This window comes from Sorex fumeus, unplaced genomic scaffold, assembly GCF_029834395.1.
Source record: "Sorex fumeus unplaced genomic scaffold, SorFum_2.1 ptg000072l, whole genome shotgun sequence".
Taxonomy (NCBI): Eukaryota; Metazoa; Chordata; class Mammalia; order Eulipotyphla; family Soricidae; genus Sorex; species Sorex fumeus.
In genome coordinates this window covers 53,524,949-53,541,484 of record NW_026606129.1, presented here as the reverse complement: position 1 = coordinate 53,541,484, position 16,536 = coordinate 53,524,949, and the positions used below count along the sequence as shown (strand labels likewise).

Below are 16,536 nucleotides of genomic sequence, written 5' to 3'. Positions count from 1 at the left end.
TGTCTGGGCTACCGGTGCTGGGCCAACCCAGGTGGGAATAGGTTTCGTGCCTTGGCCTATTCCCCCTGGTGGCCCAGTGGCCGCCATCCATCTGAGGCCACTGGATAGTCACATTTGGGCCCCCAGTGACGAGACACACAGGGCCTCACGGGATGAGGGTGGAGCTGGGCTTGTCCTCCCCACCCCAACGAGACCCCAAGTCATCGCCCACGAATGGCCTCTCTGGCTCCTGATCAAGATGCTTAACGGCCATGATCTCAGAGACTCAGAAACAAATCTCAAAACCCAGTGGCATTTGGCAGAAATGCATCCAGACTCCACAGTACGTTACTGTCGCCGGGCCACCCCAGGGAGGAAAGGGTGTTGTCCCTCCGCCTGCTCCCTCTTGGCGACTTGGTGGCTGTCATCCTCCAGAGGACATTGGACAGTCAGGCTTGGGCCCGCAGTGACAAAACTTGTTGGGTCTCACGGGATGGGGGGGAGGTGGAGCCTGGCCTGTCCTCCCCACCCTAACGAGACCCCAAGTCATCGCCCACAAACGGCCTCTCTGGCTCCTCATCAAGCTGCTCAACAGCCTTGATCCCAGAGACTCAGAAACAAATCTCGAAACCCAGCAGCTTTTGTCAGAAATGTGTCCGGACCCCTCAGTAGGTTACTGTCGCCGGGCCACCCCAGGGGGGAATGGGTGCTGTCCCTCTGCCTGCTCCCTCTTGGCGACTTGGTGGCTGTCATCCTCCAGAGGCCATTGGACAGTGAGGCTTGGGCCCGCAGTGACGAAACTTGTTGGGTCTCACGGGATGGGGGGGGGGGAGGTGGAGCCGGGCCTGTCTTCCCCACCCCAATGAGACCCCAAGTCAACGCCCACGAATGGCCTCTTTGGCTCCTCATCAAGCTGCTCAACGGCCATGATCCCAGAGACTCAGGAGCAGATCTCTAAACCCAGTGGCTTTTGGCAGAAATCCCTCCAGACTTAAGTGTTAAAATTTCAGAATTTCAAAACCACATGGCCCTACTGCAGCCACACGACATCATATGTTAGTCATAACCAGCAATAGAACACAAATTGTCTACTGTTGCCTTTTCAGCAGATCTAAGTGTTGGGGTAAATCTCAAATAATAATGGTGGGCCTGGTGTCGAAATATTGAATGTGATCAAAGTAGAGAGAGAGAGAGTAATGTGGAGATCATCTGCCCCACAGGCAGGGGGAGGTTGTGGGATGGGAGTATACTGGGATTTTTGGTGGTGGAGAATGGGCACTGGTGAAGGTACAGGTGTTTCATTGTATGACTGAGACTTAGACCCAAAAGCTTTGTAACTGCTCTCACGGTGATTCAATAAATAAAATTATAAAAAATAGAAAAAGAAAAAAAAAGTAAGGTGGAGTTCATGCACAATTCAATCAGCTAATCAGTTGCTGAATAAATAGCAGTACTCCTACAAAAAAAGAAAAAAAAACAAAATGCATAGTATTAGTTTACATGCCCCTCAGATGCTAATGATACATACAATGTACAAGCAGCCAGTAGTCCTTATGCACTTAAGCACCACCCCTCCAATCAGGCTGCTGTTGTATATTTTTCCCCTTAATTAACTCACCCCTTGAAAAGCTATGTCCCCCAAGCCTTAGGTGTATACTACCTCTTCAGTAAATCTCCCTGCTATTATCTTCACTATCTTGTCCTTGAACTCTTTCCCCAACAAAGATGAACAAAGGTACAGCAAGGTCTTGGCCCCTGTTCCTTTTTTTTTTTTATGATTTTTTTTTTATTAGTGAAACACCATGAGGTACAGTTGTAGACTTACAATTTTTTGTGCTTGGGTTTCGATTATACAATGATCAGATACCCATCCCTCCACCAGTGCCCATTTTCCACCACCATGGATAATATCCCCCCACCCCCATCCCCCCACTCCCCCCACCCCCGTCTCTGTGGCAGGGCAATCCCCTGTGTTCTCTCTCTCCTTTTGGGTGTTGTGGTCTGCAAAAGAGGCATTGAGTGGCAAACATGTTCAGTCCATAGTCTACTTTCGACATGCATCTCCCCTTCTGGGAGGATCCTCCAAACATCCTTTATTTGGTGCTCCCTTCTCTATCTGAACTGCCCTTTGCTCTAGGATACCCGGCTGGCCTCTAAATTATGGAGTAATCCTCCTGGTGCTGATCTCAGCTATTCTTGGGTATTAATCTCATACTTTGTTACTTTATATGGCCCCTGTTCCTTTTTACAGATCACTTTTGTGGCCATGGCAAACTTAGATCGGCATTTAGTCTCCTGATTGAATTCTTTCCTTTGGGAAGAAAAGAACCTGGGTTCTTTGGGTGGAAATCACTTTCACATTTTGTTTTCTGGGCCTAGAACAGCCAAACCTTGTCCCAGGTAAGTTCCACAGCCACCATGAAGTTGTGGGTGGTTGGGGTCCACTCACAGGCCAAGAAGATCCAGTGGACAAACATGTGACCGAACTCAGCAGCCACCTGGAAACACTGGCAGGTTTTTGCCTGCACAGGGCAGGTGCTCATCCAGAGCTCCTCCCTCCCTGTGCCCTTCGTCAGTCCGTTCTCTGGAAATGATTCTCCCTCACTGCTCCTTGTCTCCTGAAATTCCTTTCTCCAAGAATAGCCAAAGAACCTAGGACTTCGGTGGAGGTCAGGACTGATTTGCATTTCCTTTTATCTGAAGAGGAAAGTAAAAACCCCAGCCTGAGAGTCACAGCTCCTAAAAATCTGGGTGACAGAGACCAATACCCACATCAAGTAGATCAAGGGGGTCTCTCTCAGGCACAACCTATAATCACTCTGGTAAGGCTGGCAGGACTTTAATGTCCATTCCAGGCTGCAGCTCACACAAACTTGAGCCAAAGGAATGGCTGGAGCACATGCTTCCTGTGGAGAGGCCTGAATGTAAGCCCTGGCACTGCCTGGCCTCCCACACCAACAGGAGTATCCCCTGAGCACTACACTGTCACCCTGGAGCGCCCCCGGTATGACCAAGAAACAAGCTTACCAGTCCTGACCTCCCCCCCGGCAATGACAGCATGGTGGCAAGCCAGGCAGGGGCCAGGCAGCACGATTCATTGTGGCTACCTCCTCCCACACTTCACCAACCAACAATATGTTGGCAGGTAAGACTGAAGTCCCCCCACCAGCAACAGAGCCACAGTACCCAGTCTTGGGTGGCTTCTCTCTTCTGGGAAGGAACATGCACATCCTCAAAATCCAGGAACCCTCCCTGTCTGGAGTATAACCAGCTCAGATGCAACTCCCTTCTGCAGAGCCAGCAGACTCTCTAGGGCTACACAGATTTAGCTCTGAGGGCGAGTGGAGGACTTTTCCTATCATGCTGTTCCTGCCAAAATTGCTGTGTTCAGAAGAAATCAGTTACAGCACCCAGTCTATCATGGACACCTGGTTACTTCTATCCCTAGGGTCCCACTGGGGTTCTGGAGAACTGAGTGCCCCCCGAAGTCCTGAGTCCTCCCGCCTCCCATGGTCTGCAATTGCACTGCAACCTCTGAATTCTACAGTCTAGACAGCAGCAGCAGCAGCATCTCTGGCCTCTTCCTCATGATTGCTCCAACACCATGAGCATTGGGGGAATGGGAGGTTGAGAAGAGGGCACACCTGGTGGTTTTCAGGAATTACTCCTGGTTCTGCACTCAGGAATTACACCTGGTGACTTCAGGGGAATATATGAGATGCCGGGGATTAAACCCAGGTCAGAAGCATGCAAGGTAAATGCCCTACCTGCTGTACTATCTCACCAGACCCACCATGGACTTTTTAGCAACACCCCCCCCCCCAGCTTCAAACATGCAGCTATTGAATGGAGAAGTCCTCTGCGATAAACTGGCAGGTGCCATATGAGATGTAGCATTGGTTTCTGGTGGTTTTGTTTTTCTATTTGTTTGATTTTGTTTGTATTTGGGTTTTGAGGTCACATCCAGTGGAACACAGGGGATTCTCTTAGCTTTATACTCAGACTTTTATGGTGGTGGTTCAGGGACCAACCCCGATGTACAAAGCAGGTACTCAGTCCATTTCTAGTACCTCTGCTGATTTTCTTTTTTTAATTTTTACTGATTTCTGAGGGGAGAAAGGATGTTGGGTCACTGTAGAAGTTCTTAGGGATCATTCCTGGCAGTTCAATCAGGGTCAGCCACATGTGAGACAAGAACCTTAGCTTTTATATGAACTCTTGGCCTGACACCATGATTTTTAATGCACTTTTCTTTTTTCCCATAAAACCTCTCAGTGTGGGGCAGAAATGAGGCTAGATTGAGTTTTAGATTTTATTTTTTTAATGCACTAACAATCATGGAAGACAATTCAAAAGTGACTTCCCACGCAGAGTAAGACTCCTTCCATCTTTAATCACAACCAAACAGCTCTCACTTCTACTGACTCTGGGTATGGCCCAGAAAAAAAAAAAGAGAAGGTCTCAAGGTTTGGGTTTGAAACAAACATATAATGCAAATTAGGCCTCAAAACTAAATGATTATCTTTTCAGGGGGGTTGGGGCACTCAGGGCTTACTCCTGTTTGCTCAGGGATCACTCCTGGTGGTGGTTGGGAAACTGTAAGCGTTTCTGGGGTTGGAATTCAGGTCAATTGATTTAAAGGCAAGCACTGGACTATCTTCTAGCCCTAAGGGAGATTCTCAATTCCAAAATATTACAATCCCTTTAGTATCTCATGATATGTATAGGGCATGAAGCAATATTAACATGTTTGGGGGCGTGCATTCATGCTATGCGGGGTTGTCCCCTCTCAAGGGTGCTCAGGAGGTGCTCCTGGCTTGCTGCTTAGCGATCACTCCTAATAGTGCTGAAGATCACTTAGCGCTGGAATGGGACTGCAGGTCTCCAGCGTGCAAAGCTGCTCTTGGTCCTTTCAGCTAGTGCCCGAGACATGAAGTGCCTTTTTTTTATTCTGAGTATGAAAACTTCCTAAAATAGGTTGGCATTTTTCTCTAGTCTAGCCCTTTCAATTAAAAAGAATTTTAAAAATTGAAGTCTTAAATTTATTTTAGGACTTCTGGGGTTGGAGTAATAGTACAGCATGTAAGGCACTTGCCTTGCACACAGCTGACCCAGGTTCAATTCTCGGCACCCCATATGGTGCCCTGAGTCTGCCAAGAGTGATCCCTAAGCATAGAGCCAGGAGTAAACCCAAAGCACTGCAGATGTGCCCCCCCACACCAAAAAGAAAGAAAAAAAGCAGGAAGGAAGGAAGGAAGGAAGGAGAAAGAAAAGAAAAGAAAAGAAAAGAAAGAAAGAAAAAATACTTCTAAGATTTCCAAGAAAAGAAAAAGAAAATACCATTTCAGGTATACCTTTAAATTTTGTGCTAATTTTTTAATACTTTATTTTTAAACTGAGGTACAGCTTGATTTTTTTTAAGTTTGATGGAGAATTAAGTGGAGGGGAATACATCTTTTTCTCCAGGATTAAGGAAAGCAGGCAGGGTGTGGAAGAAAGAACCTTGGGCCAGAAGACAAGAGGTCGGAATCTTTCTTTTTTGGAGTTTTGATGTGGGATCCCATCTGACGGTGCTCAGGGAATACTCTGTGCGGTGCTTGGGTGACATGAGGTCCCAGGGAGGAACCCAGGTCTTTGCATGCAAAGCATGAAGAGCTGAATCTCTATGCTATCTCCCATGCCTGAAAATTCCTGGATACCCATACTGCAAGCTACCTGAATAGAAATTTAAACTATGGTGTTACAATCTAGCTCCACATAATTACAATTGAACCTGTCAAATCAAGATGACCACATCCTCCTTCCTCTCCACCAGACTGGGAAATGAAATTTCTTCACTGACAAGCCTGCTCACCTCTAGGATACTAATTGCAACATCACCCCCTCTGTGAAGTCTTTCTAGATGCTCCTGACCAGATGGAGTTAGTGGAATCATCCTCTAGGTTTCAGGCGAAACACTGCCAATGGCCAGAAAGATAGTACAGAGGTTATGGCACGCGCCTGGCATGCAACTATTCTGGTTCAGTTCCTGGCATCACATATGGTCCTCCTGGCACAATCAGGGGTCACTCCCGAGCAAGGAGCCAGGAGGAACCCCTAGCACCCCTAAGTGTGACCCAAACATTCCCCAACTCAACTTACTCATTTTTTGTTTTGGGGGGAGGGAGGTTGGCGGTTTCACTCAGGTGTGCAGGGCTGGAAAGAATGGTGGTCCTTTTCAGAGGTGCTGGGGGACCACGTGGTACCCACGATCAAACTCGGGATCCTGCAATCAAAGTGCTCAAATCTCTGAATAATCTCCCCAAGAAAGCATTTGGGTTTTTAGCTTTTCTTTTCAGGGCCAGAGAGATAGTACAGCAGGTGGGGCACTGGCTTAGCATTGCAACCAAGCCTGGGTTTGAACCCCACACCCCATAGGGTCCCCTGAGCCCACCAGGAGTGATCCCTGATTGCAGAGCCAGGAGTAAGCCCTGAACAGTGCCTGCTGGGTGAGACCCAAACACCAGAAAGAAAGAAAACCTTGACTGAATAAATCAGAAGATGGTGAGTGAGGGGATGTTCCCTCTAGCCTGTGCTTGTTTTTTATACTCTTTAGCTATCTGGCGCGTTAGAACTAGTTAAAATGCCCACAGGACGTTCGATAACAGAATGAGTCTTTGGTGGGGGGGGGGAGGGGGGCACGTGAACCTCATCCTTCCACGCTTAGGGGCTACTCCCGATCAGTCTTGGGGGTGGGGGGCACTTGGGCCTCATCCTTAGGCGCTCAGAGGGCTACTCCCCGTTCATCCTGGGAGTCGGGGGTGGGGGCACGTGGGCCTCCATCCTTCCATGCTCAGGGGGTCTCGGGGGTTGGGGGCATGTGGGCCTTATCCTTCCATGCTCAAGGGTCCTTGGAGATGGGGGGGTGGGGACACGTGGGTCCCATCCTTCCGTGTTCAGGGGGCCTTAGGGGGGTCGGGACACGTGGGCCTCATCCTTCCGTGCTCAGGGGGCCTTGGAGGTGGGGGGTGCATGTGGGCCTCATCCTTCCGTGCTCAGGGGGCTACTCCCGGTTAGTCCTGGGGGTCGTGGGTAGGGGGCACGTGGGCCTCATCCTTCCGTGCTCAAGGGGCCTTGGGGGTCGGGGGTGGGGACACGTGGGTTCCATCCTTCCATGCTCAGGGGGGTCTTGGGGGGTTGGGGCACGTGGGCCTCATCCTTCCGTGCTCAGGGGGCCTTGGAGGTGGGGGGGGGTGCACGTGGGTCTCATCCTTCCGTGCTCAGGGGGCTACTCCCGGTTAGTCCTGGGGGTCGGGGGTAAGGGGCACGTGGGTCCCATCCTTCCGTGCTCAGGGCGTATTGGGGGGTTTGGGTACGTGGGCCTCATCCTTCGATGCTCAGGGGGCCTGGGGGGGAGGGGGCGGGGGCACGTGGGCCTCAGGCCGTTTCGTCCAGGCCTGGTTTTCACCGGCCTGGCTTCCCGAGACTGGGAACGGTCCGGATCGGGTTCAGACGAAGAGAAGAAAGAACGCGCGAGCGCAGGGAGCAAAAGACACAGGTCGGGCCGCTCCGGGCCAGGCCGTTCGGTGTTTGGCCAAGACTTTGTTTTCCTCCGGAAAAGCCCCGCATTGTTGCTTTGGGCGGTGCTGGGGCGAGCAGTGAGGGGCGAGGAGACCCTCCCCGCTCCCCTCCCCGTCGCCCCCGGGATCCAAGGCGCGCGCGGGGCCCGCGGAGACACCCAGGCCGCGGCACGCCCACCGGAAGCGCGCCGAGCCGTGGGACGCCGCGCAGCCCGGACGCCTCCCGCCGCCGAGCCGAGTTCCGGCGCGCGCGGGCGCGGACGTGGCCGGAACCCGGAGCGCGGGCGGGGCGCGCGCGCGCGGCGGAAGGGAAGCGCGGCCGGACCGGGCCCGGCGGAAGTGGCGGCCGCGGCGCGGCGGGGGTGGGGCGCGGGCCGCGATGGCCCCTTCCTGTGCGCGGCTCCGCCTCCCCGCGGCCCAGGGGCTCCGGCAGCCAAGATGGAGGCGCTGAGCCGAGCCGGCCAGGAGATGAGCCTCGCGGCGCTGAAGCAGCACGACCCCTACATCACCAGCATCGCCGACCTCACGGGCCAGGTCGCGCTCTACACCTTCTGCCCCAAGGCCAACCAGTGGGTGCGTGCGGGGGGCGCCGGGAGGAGAAGCCCGGGGGGGGGGGGAGACGGAGCGGGGGTGGGGGAGGGCCGGGACCGGGGCCCCCGCACTCCCCGGGGGTCGGGCTCTGTTCCGCGCCCCCGGGCCGCCCGCCGGCCTTGCAGAAGAGCCGAGACCCACCCCCCGCCCCTCCCCACCCCTCCCCTCCGCGAGGGGCTCCACAAGGTTAACCAGGGAGTCCGGGAGAGCGTTTGAAGCTTCGAGGGGGCTCCTGGGGGCAGAAGGACACACCATCTTGCATGGGAAAGCCCTCGGCGACGTGCAGGAGGGGCCCCTCGCGGAGGTCACTGGGGTTTTTTAAGCTTTAAATGCAGTCCGTCGTTGGCACGCGCGGAAGCCGGGGTGCCCCGGTGCCTGGCGGTGAGTCCAGCGTGCCCCGAGCTGCGCTCTGTCTCCGGAGCCCTTTAGGGAAAAGGTTTCGGGGCACTTCGGAAAGCAACTTTCTTGCCCGTCCGAGTCCCCGGACTCCCCCGGCTGGCGGGAAGGCCCTGGAAAGTGTCTTCTTTCCTCCCAGGTTGGTGGTGATGTCACCCCCCTCATGCTACCGGCAGGCTAAGCACTGGGAGGGGTTTTGGGGTTTTTTTTTTTTTTTTTTTGCACGAGAGGTCCCTGACGTTGCATCCCTGAATTTGTTCACGGATTTGTTAGTCCCGGTTTGGAAGGACAGTTAGTTGCTGAACGTAATTCCTCGTTTCCCTGGTCATTGGCCTTTTAAAATTCATCCCGTTCTAAGGTTCACACTTTTAGAAAGTAGTCCGTGGATGCTTGCCGCGTTGAATTAACAACTGTCATTCACAGTTCATGGGAAATGCTTTAAAAGAACTTCTCTTGTGTCCTTTGCAGTGTTGTACAGGCACATTATATGCCCGCTGTCATTCTGTGAACTCCCTTGGCTGTTATTAGCAGTTAAATCAGGGAGAAAGGTGGTTTTTGTTTCTGTTTGTTTTGGCTCTTAGATCACACCCGGTGATGCTCAGGCGTTACTCCTGGAGGTGTTTAGGGGGCCAAATGGGATGGGGGTGGGGGGAGATTTTTGGTTGGGCCTCATGCAAGGCAAGCACCCTACTTGCTTGCTGTACTATCTCTCCAGCCCCAACTTTTTAAAATCTTGCTTTGGTTTTTGTTTTGTTTTGTTTTGTTTTTCCTCTCTCTGCCTCATCTCCTTGAAGAGAAAGGTTGGGGCCAGAGAGAGAGAGTACAGTGGGAAGGGCACTGGCCTTGGCAGTAACCACTTGGGGTCGGTCCCCAATTCCTGCCCCCAGCCATGCTAGGAGTGAACCCTTTGCAGAGCTAGGAGTAAACCCTGAGCATCACAGTTGAGGCTCAAAAAGTAAAGGAGAGAGAAGGACATGTGGAAAGCCACAAAGAGCAGTTATAGGTTGTTTTTAAAACGAGGTAATTTGGGGCTGGAGAGATAGTACAGTGGGTAGGGCATCTGCCTTGCACGTGGCCGACCCCGGTTCGATTCCCAGCGTCCCATATGGTCTCCTGAGCACGGCCAGGAGTAACTCCTGAGTGCAGGGCCAGGAGTAACCCCTGTGCGTCGCCGAGTGTGACCCAAAAAGCAAAAAAATAATCAAATAAAATGAGGTAATTTTAGGTAGTGCCTCACTTTTAATTGTTTTGATCATTTTCTTGGTCTGTGTGTATAAGTTTATGAACTCTGAGACAGATGGTAAAGACTTGAGTCATTGTTATGCTAACAAGCTTTTTTTAAAAAAAAAATATTTTTTTGTTTGGTGTTGGAACCTACTCTACAGTGCGCAGGGGTTACTCCTGGTTAGGGTACTATATGAGGTGCAGGGAGTTGAATCCACAGTCAGCTGGATGCAAGGCAAGACCCCTATCCACTGTACTATCTCTCTGCCCCCCTATATTCACCAGCTTTTGTTCCTAGTTTTTCAGACTCGGATATTTGGGGATTTTAAGGCCAGAGCGGTAGTACAGCAGTTAGGGCACTTGCCTTGCATGTGACTGACCCTAGCACCCCATGTGTTTTCCCGAACCTCACCAGAAATTATCTCTGAGTATAGAGCCAATAGTCAATCCAGAGCACTGCCAGGTGTGACCCCAAAACAAACATACATATGTAGTTTTTAAAATTTTGTTTCACATATGAAATACAAGCAATAACCGGAATTAAAAACGGATCTGCCTTTTGATTGTTTGGATTTTGGCATAAAGAGCATAATCAGAATCTTTTCTCCATTTGCAGAGTTGTAACTGCAGTGCTTTGTTTAAACAAGTGTTCCTTAACTTTGAGACTGTTGGTTAGCAATTTCTATTTGAAAGGCAAACAAAAGCCTGTGAATATTTAGGAAGTAAAAGTTACGAGATAGTAAGCTAAGGCAATAAATACTCTGGAAGAATTCAAGGTGATTAATTTTTTTTAATTATCCCAATAAACCCAAGTTCATATGGCTAACATTTAAAGTTGTTGTTTGTTTTAAAGTTTGTTTCTGAGACACATCCATTAATGCTCGGGGCTTACTCCTGGGAAGGGTCTTAGGGATCGTAGAAGGTGCTGGGCGTCCAACCTTGTTTGACTTAGTGCAAGGACCCTACCAGCCGTACAATCTCTCCAGCCCCCATATTTAAAATTTTCTAATAGTTGATTCCATGAAAATATTTAGGTACTGGCTACATTGTTGTGTTCATGTTTTGTTTTGTTTTTAACATTGTAGCTGTGTTTTAAATCTAAGTACACTCTGTAACAGCTCCTGAAATGGGGTATAAGTTATACTTTATTTTGTTTGTTTGTTTTGGGGCCACATCCAGCAGTGCTCCTGGCTCTGCACTCAGGAATTACTCCTGGCAGTATTCAGGGGACCATATAGGATACCAGGGAGGGCATAGAACCTGGGTGCGAGGCAAACGCCCCACCCACTATACTATCGCTCCTACGCTCTCAGTTGTGCTTTCTTAATCAGAACACTTCTAAGCTAAAATTCTGAATTGAGTCAACAGTAATTACATTGAGACAGATTATAGTTTCATCAATCATCAGAGTTCTAAAAATGACAAGCTGCTACTGGCAGTTAATTCTTAACCACAAAATTTGCAACTGGTGAAAATATATCAAAATTGCCCAGTGATGAAACTAAGGGTCTTCTAGGTAAAAGTTCCCTTTCTTCTCCTGCTATCTTTAAACACTTAGAAACTATAAGCTGTAGGAGGAAAGAAATCACTGTGTTTAGGACTTTTGCTTTAAAATTAAGAAATAAACACTGGAAGAACAGTGGAGGGAAGTGACTCCCTGGAGCAGGAGGTGGTACTGGGAGGTGGGAAAGTATTATGCATGAAGTCCTATGGCAGTAACAGTGTTGTAAACCACAGTGTCTAAAGGGGGGAGGGAAGTGCCTGTCAGAGGCAGGCTGTGGGTGGGAGGGAAACTGAGGACATTGATGGAGAGAAGTGGACACAGGTGAAGCAATTGGTGTAGGAACATTATATGCCTGAAACTCAATTACAGTAAAACACAGTAACAACAGTAACTCTGTAAGTCAGTAAAAATTTTTAAATAAAATTAAGAAATAAGACTTAAACGTTTTAGCTTTAAAAGGTGAGAGCTAAATCTAGGGTTTTCTCCTTTAAGAATTCAAAAAAGGCAAGAGGTTTTAGTCAGCAATAGAGTAGATTTGCTTTGCATTTGCGAAGTCCAGGGTTCTTTCTGTCCCTGAGATAGTGGGGGTGGGGGGGAAGGGGACGGAAAGAGAGAGAAGAAAAATGCTGTGAGATCAAAGTGTTGGCACGTGGCTGGATTGAACATAGCATTTACCTTATGTACCAATTGTAGAGGAAGGTTACAAAAGAAATGAAAACCTTAGGGGACCCAAGCGACTGTACAATGAAGGCTCTTGCCTTGCATGAAGCCAACCAGTTTCAGTCCCTACCATCCCAAATGGTTGTCTGAGCATGCTATAAATAAGCCCTGAACACCACTGGGTTGGCCAAAAAGTGCGTGTGTGTGTGTGTGTGTGTGTGTGTGTGTGTGTGTGTGTGTGTGTGGAGGGGGGGGAGACTAACTTGTTTGAAGAGGGAGAAATGCTTTGACTAATTTTAAAAGTTATCCATTGATCTTAAACATTTTTTAAAAAAAGGTTTCAGGGCCAGACTGATAATATATCTGGTAAGGGTTTGATCCCTCGTATCCCATATGGTCCCCCAAGCCTAGTCAGGAGTGATGCCTGAGCGCAGAGCCAGGAATGACCCAGAAACCAGGTGTGGCCCAGAAACGAAAAATAAGAAACATTAAAAGTTTTGTGACTATCTTGGGGTTCGGCTATGAAGAGGAAAATGCACGCGCGCGCACACACACGCTAATTGACTCTTTGTTCATTATAGGAGAAAACTGACATAGAGGGAACGTTATTTGTATATCGAAGGTAAGCTTTTTTTATGTAATTTTGAACAGCATCATGTAAAGTGGTATGACTTTATTGTACATTTGTTTTTAAAACCTTTCTGCTTTCCCTTTTCTAGTTGTGAGATCCTAACCTAGTTGAATCACTGCTGAGCCATTTCCTGTGTTTTTTTTTCTTTTTCCTTTTTTGGTTTTTGGGCCACACCTGGCAATGCTTGGGGCTTACTCCTGGCTCTGCACTCAGGAATCACTTCTGGCAGTGCTCAGGAAACTGTTTGGGATGCCAGGAATCAAAATCAGTTTCGCTTCATGCAAGGCAAGAGCCTTACCAGCTATACTACCTGTCGGGCCCCATCTGCTGAACTTTCTTATGGTTCATATTGAACAACTGCTGGCCAGGTGGGAGAAACATCAGCCTTGTCAGTAAAAGGCTGCAGCTCCAGACCAGTGTCTCCCAGTTGTACTGAGCACAGTGGGGGCTGTGCTGTCCCCGGTGGATCCCGTCCCCAAGCCACAACAGAGTTTGTGGTCTCTGGTGCCCCCTCGTCAGGTGTGTGCAAACACCTCAACTTGACAAGCACTGCAGCTGAAAGCGTGCAAGCACACAGCCAGGTTTGCGAGCTCAGTGAGCACACGTGAGAGCTCTGCCACTAAAGCATGTGACTCTGGAGCACTGCGGCAAGAATGGGTGCCCGCCCCGCACTGGAGAGTTTAGCCTCCAGGGAGCACATGGGCAAGAAGCACAACCGAAAGCCTGACCCAGTCACGAACCACACTGATGTATGAGTCCCCTCTGTCTGTGGCAGCAAGGAAGGGGAAGGGGAGGGAGAAAACCTAACCAGAAGTAGAGTTTATTTCAGAGCCATTTCAAGATTGGAAACAGTGTCTAGTAATAATGAGTCCAGAGCGCCCTGAGAGGGGGGTGGGGGCAGAAATAAGCCTTGCATTTACTCTGGGCACTTAGTTCAGTCTCCAGGGGTGTACAGCTAGTGCCAGGTGACCGTGAGACCCTGGAGCACCATAGGGGTGAGCTGAATCTTGCCAGGCATGGCCCTCATAAAGAAGAAATATGCTTGTGTTCTCTCTCAGCATTAAATTCTTAAAGGTAGTTGAACGTACTGAATAGACTAGCTGTAAAGAGTATAGTTGAAATGTCCTACCACTTCATATTTACCGAATTAGAACACCCCCTCCCCCACCACAAAGCTCTAGATTATGTGAAATGTCTTTAATGAGGTATGTTTTTCGTTTAGGGGTCTTAGAAAACCTAGATTCTTTTTATTTTATTTTATTTTTTGGCTTTTGGGGTCACACCAGATGCCGCTCGGGTTATTCCTGACTCTGCACTCAGGAATCATCCTGGAGGTGCTCAGGAGACCATATGGGATGCCAGGAATCAAACCCGGGTTGGCCACATACAAGGCAAACACCCTACCCATTGTACTATCACTCTGGCCCCAAGCCTAGATTCTTTTTAGTTAGTTGGGGGTGGAGGGCTAGTGAGTCTCGAGAGATCCAAGAGTTATAGCCTGTGATTCTCAGCCAACAAGGCCAGATTGTTCTGTGCTCTGGCCCACAGCCTTACGGCATTGCCAGGGGAGGTACGTGGTCCTGGGCTTCCAACTTGGATCCCTAACCATTGAACTCTCCCTGGCTCAGTAAATACACATTTTTTATTTTCAACATTTCAAAGAATGTGGGCCGGAGCGATAGCACAGCAGTAGGGCGTTTGCCTTGCGCACACCCAGCCCAGCCGATCCGGGTTTGATTCCTTCGCCCCTCTCTGAGAGCCCGGGAAGCTACCGAGAGTATCTTGCCCGCACGGCAGGCCTGGCAAGCTACCCAGACGTATTCGATAGGCCAAACACAGTAACAATATGTCTCACGATGGAGACGTTACTGGGCCCACTCGAGCAAATCGATGAACAACGGGAGGACTGTGACTGTAAAGAATGTAGCACTGAACTGTAGCACTGTCCTCCCATTCATTGATTTGCTCAAGCGGGCACCAGTAACGTCTCCATTGTGGGACTTGTTGTTACTGTGTTTGGCATATCGAATACACCACAGGGAGCTTGCCAGGCTCTGCAATGCGGACGGGATCCTCTCGGTAGCTTGCCGGGCTCTCCGAGAGGGACGGAGGAATCGAACCTGAGTCGGCCGTGTGCAAGGCAAACGCCCTACCCACTGTGCTATTGCTCCTGCCCTTAAAGAATGTATTATCTTAAAATGTAATTGGTGGATCGGAGACATAGCTCAGCAGGCTGGAGCACAAGTTTTGTATGTAGGAAGCTTGGGTTTGATCCCAGGTTCCCAACAGCATCACCAGGAGTGACCCTTGAGCTTCACACTGAGTCGGAAGTAGTTTCTGGGCACTGCATGATATGGCCCAAAAATAAAACAAAAGGGAGAAAAGAGGGGAATTGGTTTGCAAATCACTACTTTGGCTTGATTTGGGGACCCGCACTCCGGTGCTCTGGGCTCTGCACTCAGATCACTCCTGGTGGTCCTCTGAAGACCATACGGGATGCTGGGGATGGAGCCCAGGTCTGCTGTGTGCAAAGCAAGTACTCTACCCACTGTACTATCTCTTTGGCCCAAATTGCTTCTTTTGTATTGTTAGGCAGTTGTGGCTTAATGGTAAGTAAGAAGTTACAGTGATGGGGTTCCTTGTATATATGAATAGATCTTGCCTGACTGACACAGATTCCTTGACTTGGTTTTTAAAATGTAGAGACACTGCAAGCACTCTCACCCACACCTGCTTCTTTTCTTTTCTTTGTTTTTTAATTTGGGTTTTTGTTTGTTTGGGGGCCACACCAAGCGGTGCTCAGGGATTATTCCTGATTCTGAGCTCAGGAATTACTCCCAGGGGTGCTCAAGGGACTGACCATCTGGGATGTGGGAGGTTGAACTGGGTCAGCCACGTACAAGGCAAGTACCTGACCCTTTGTACATAGCTCCTGCCCCACTTTTCCTATTTCCGTACGTGCTGTGGGTTCCTCTTTGAAGGAGTCTCTGTATGGTCGTTGACCACTCCCCACACTGGAGTCACCTGCACCGCTCGCTGGGATGCTGGGCGTCTGCTTCATGGTAGATTCCATTCCTCATCCAGCTTGTGGTGTGGAGTTCCTTTCTTGCATTTCATGGGGTTCCCTTTTCTCTCCCCTTTCATACTTTCTAAATTTAAAGTAATTTAAAACGTCGTTCTGTGGACAGTGTGGTAGTATAGCAGGTAAGGTGCTTGTCTTGCATGCAGTCTACCCATGTTTCATCCCCAGCATCGCACACGGTCTCCTGAGCACCACCAGGAGTGATCCTTGAGCCAGAGCGAGGAGTAAGCCCTGAGCACCACTGGATGTGGCCTCAAAACAAAAACACAAAAAAGTTTTTTGTTAAATATTCTAATTTTTAATTAAAATTTTGAGATCTTGACTGATTTTTTTTTTTGAGAGTATCTTGCCCGCATGGCAAAGCCTGGCAAACTACCCGTGACGTATTCAATATGCCAAACACAGTCACAACAAGTCTCACAATGGAGACATTACTTGGCCCACTCGAGCAAATCGATGAACAACGGGAGGACATTTGTGTGCCAGTTGATACTCTAAGCCTAGCTTTTTGTCATTTTTTTGCCTGTTATTCCCCGTTCTTTTTTTTTTGTTTTGGGACCACATCTGGCAGTGCTCAGGGGTTACTCCTGGCTCTGTGCTCAGGACTCCTGGCAGTTCTTGGGGAACATAAGGGATCTGAGGATTGAACCTGGATGGGCAAGTACATTATTGTTGCCCTAAAATATAAAAACCTCTTTTTCTGCTTTGTTCACCTGCTTCGTTATTAATCTTTTACCTTCATTATTTATTATTAATATAAATCTCTAGAAACTCTCCAACTTTTATCATTAGAATCCTGATGTTTATTAATATTCAGAAGCTATTTTTCTTAGTCATATTGATCAAAACAGTGCTGATCCATTGATTTTAGAAAATGTGAAATTTTTTATAGTAATGTGATTAAATAAAG

At 49.2% G+C, this 16,536-nt stretch overlaps 1 protein-coding gene across 2 annotated transcripts in view; it reads left to right on the top strand.

Annotated features, from left to right (window-relative positions):
• The first annotated feature begins 7,876 nt into the window (after positions 1-7,876).
• Positions 7,877-16,536, top strand: part of DCP1A (decapping mRNA 1A) — a 51,418-nt gene continuing 42,758 nt past the window's right edge. For both annotated transcript variants that reach the window (XM_056129089.1, XM_056129088.1), the window contains exons 1-2: positions 7,877-8,111; positions 12,495-12,535. In XM_056129089.1, the coding sequence (XP_055985064.1) occupies positions 7,977-8,111; positions 12,495-12,535 (176 nt within the window). In that variant the 5' untranslated portion in view covers positions 7,877-7,976. The remainder of the gene's footprint in view (positions 8,112-12,494; positions 12,536-16,536) is intronic.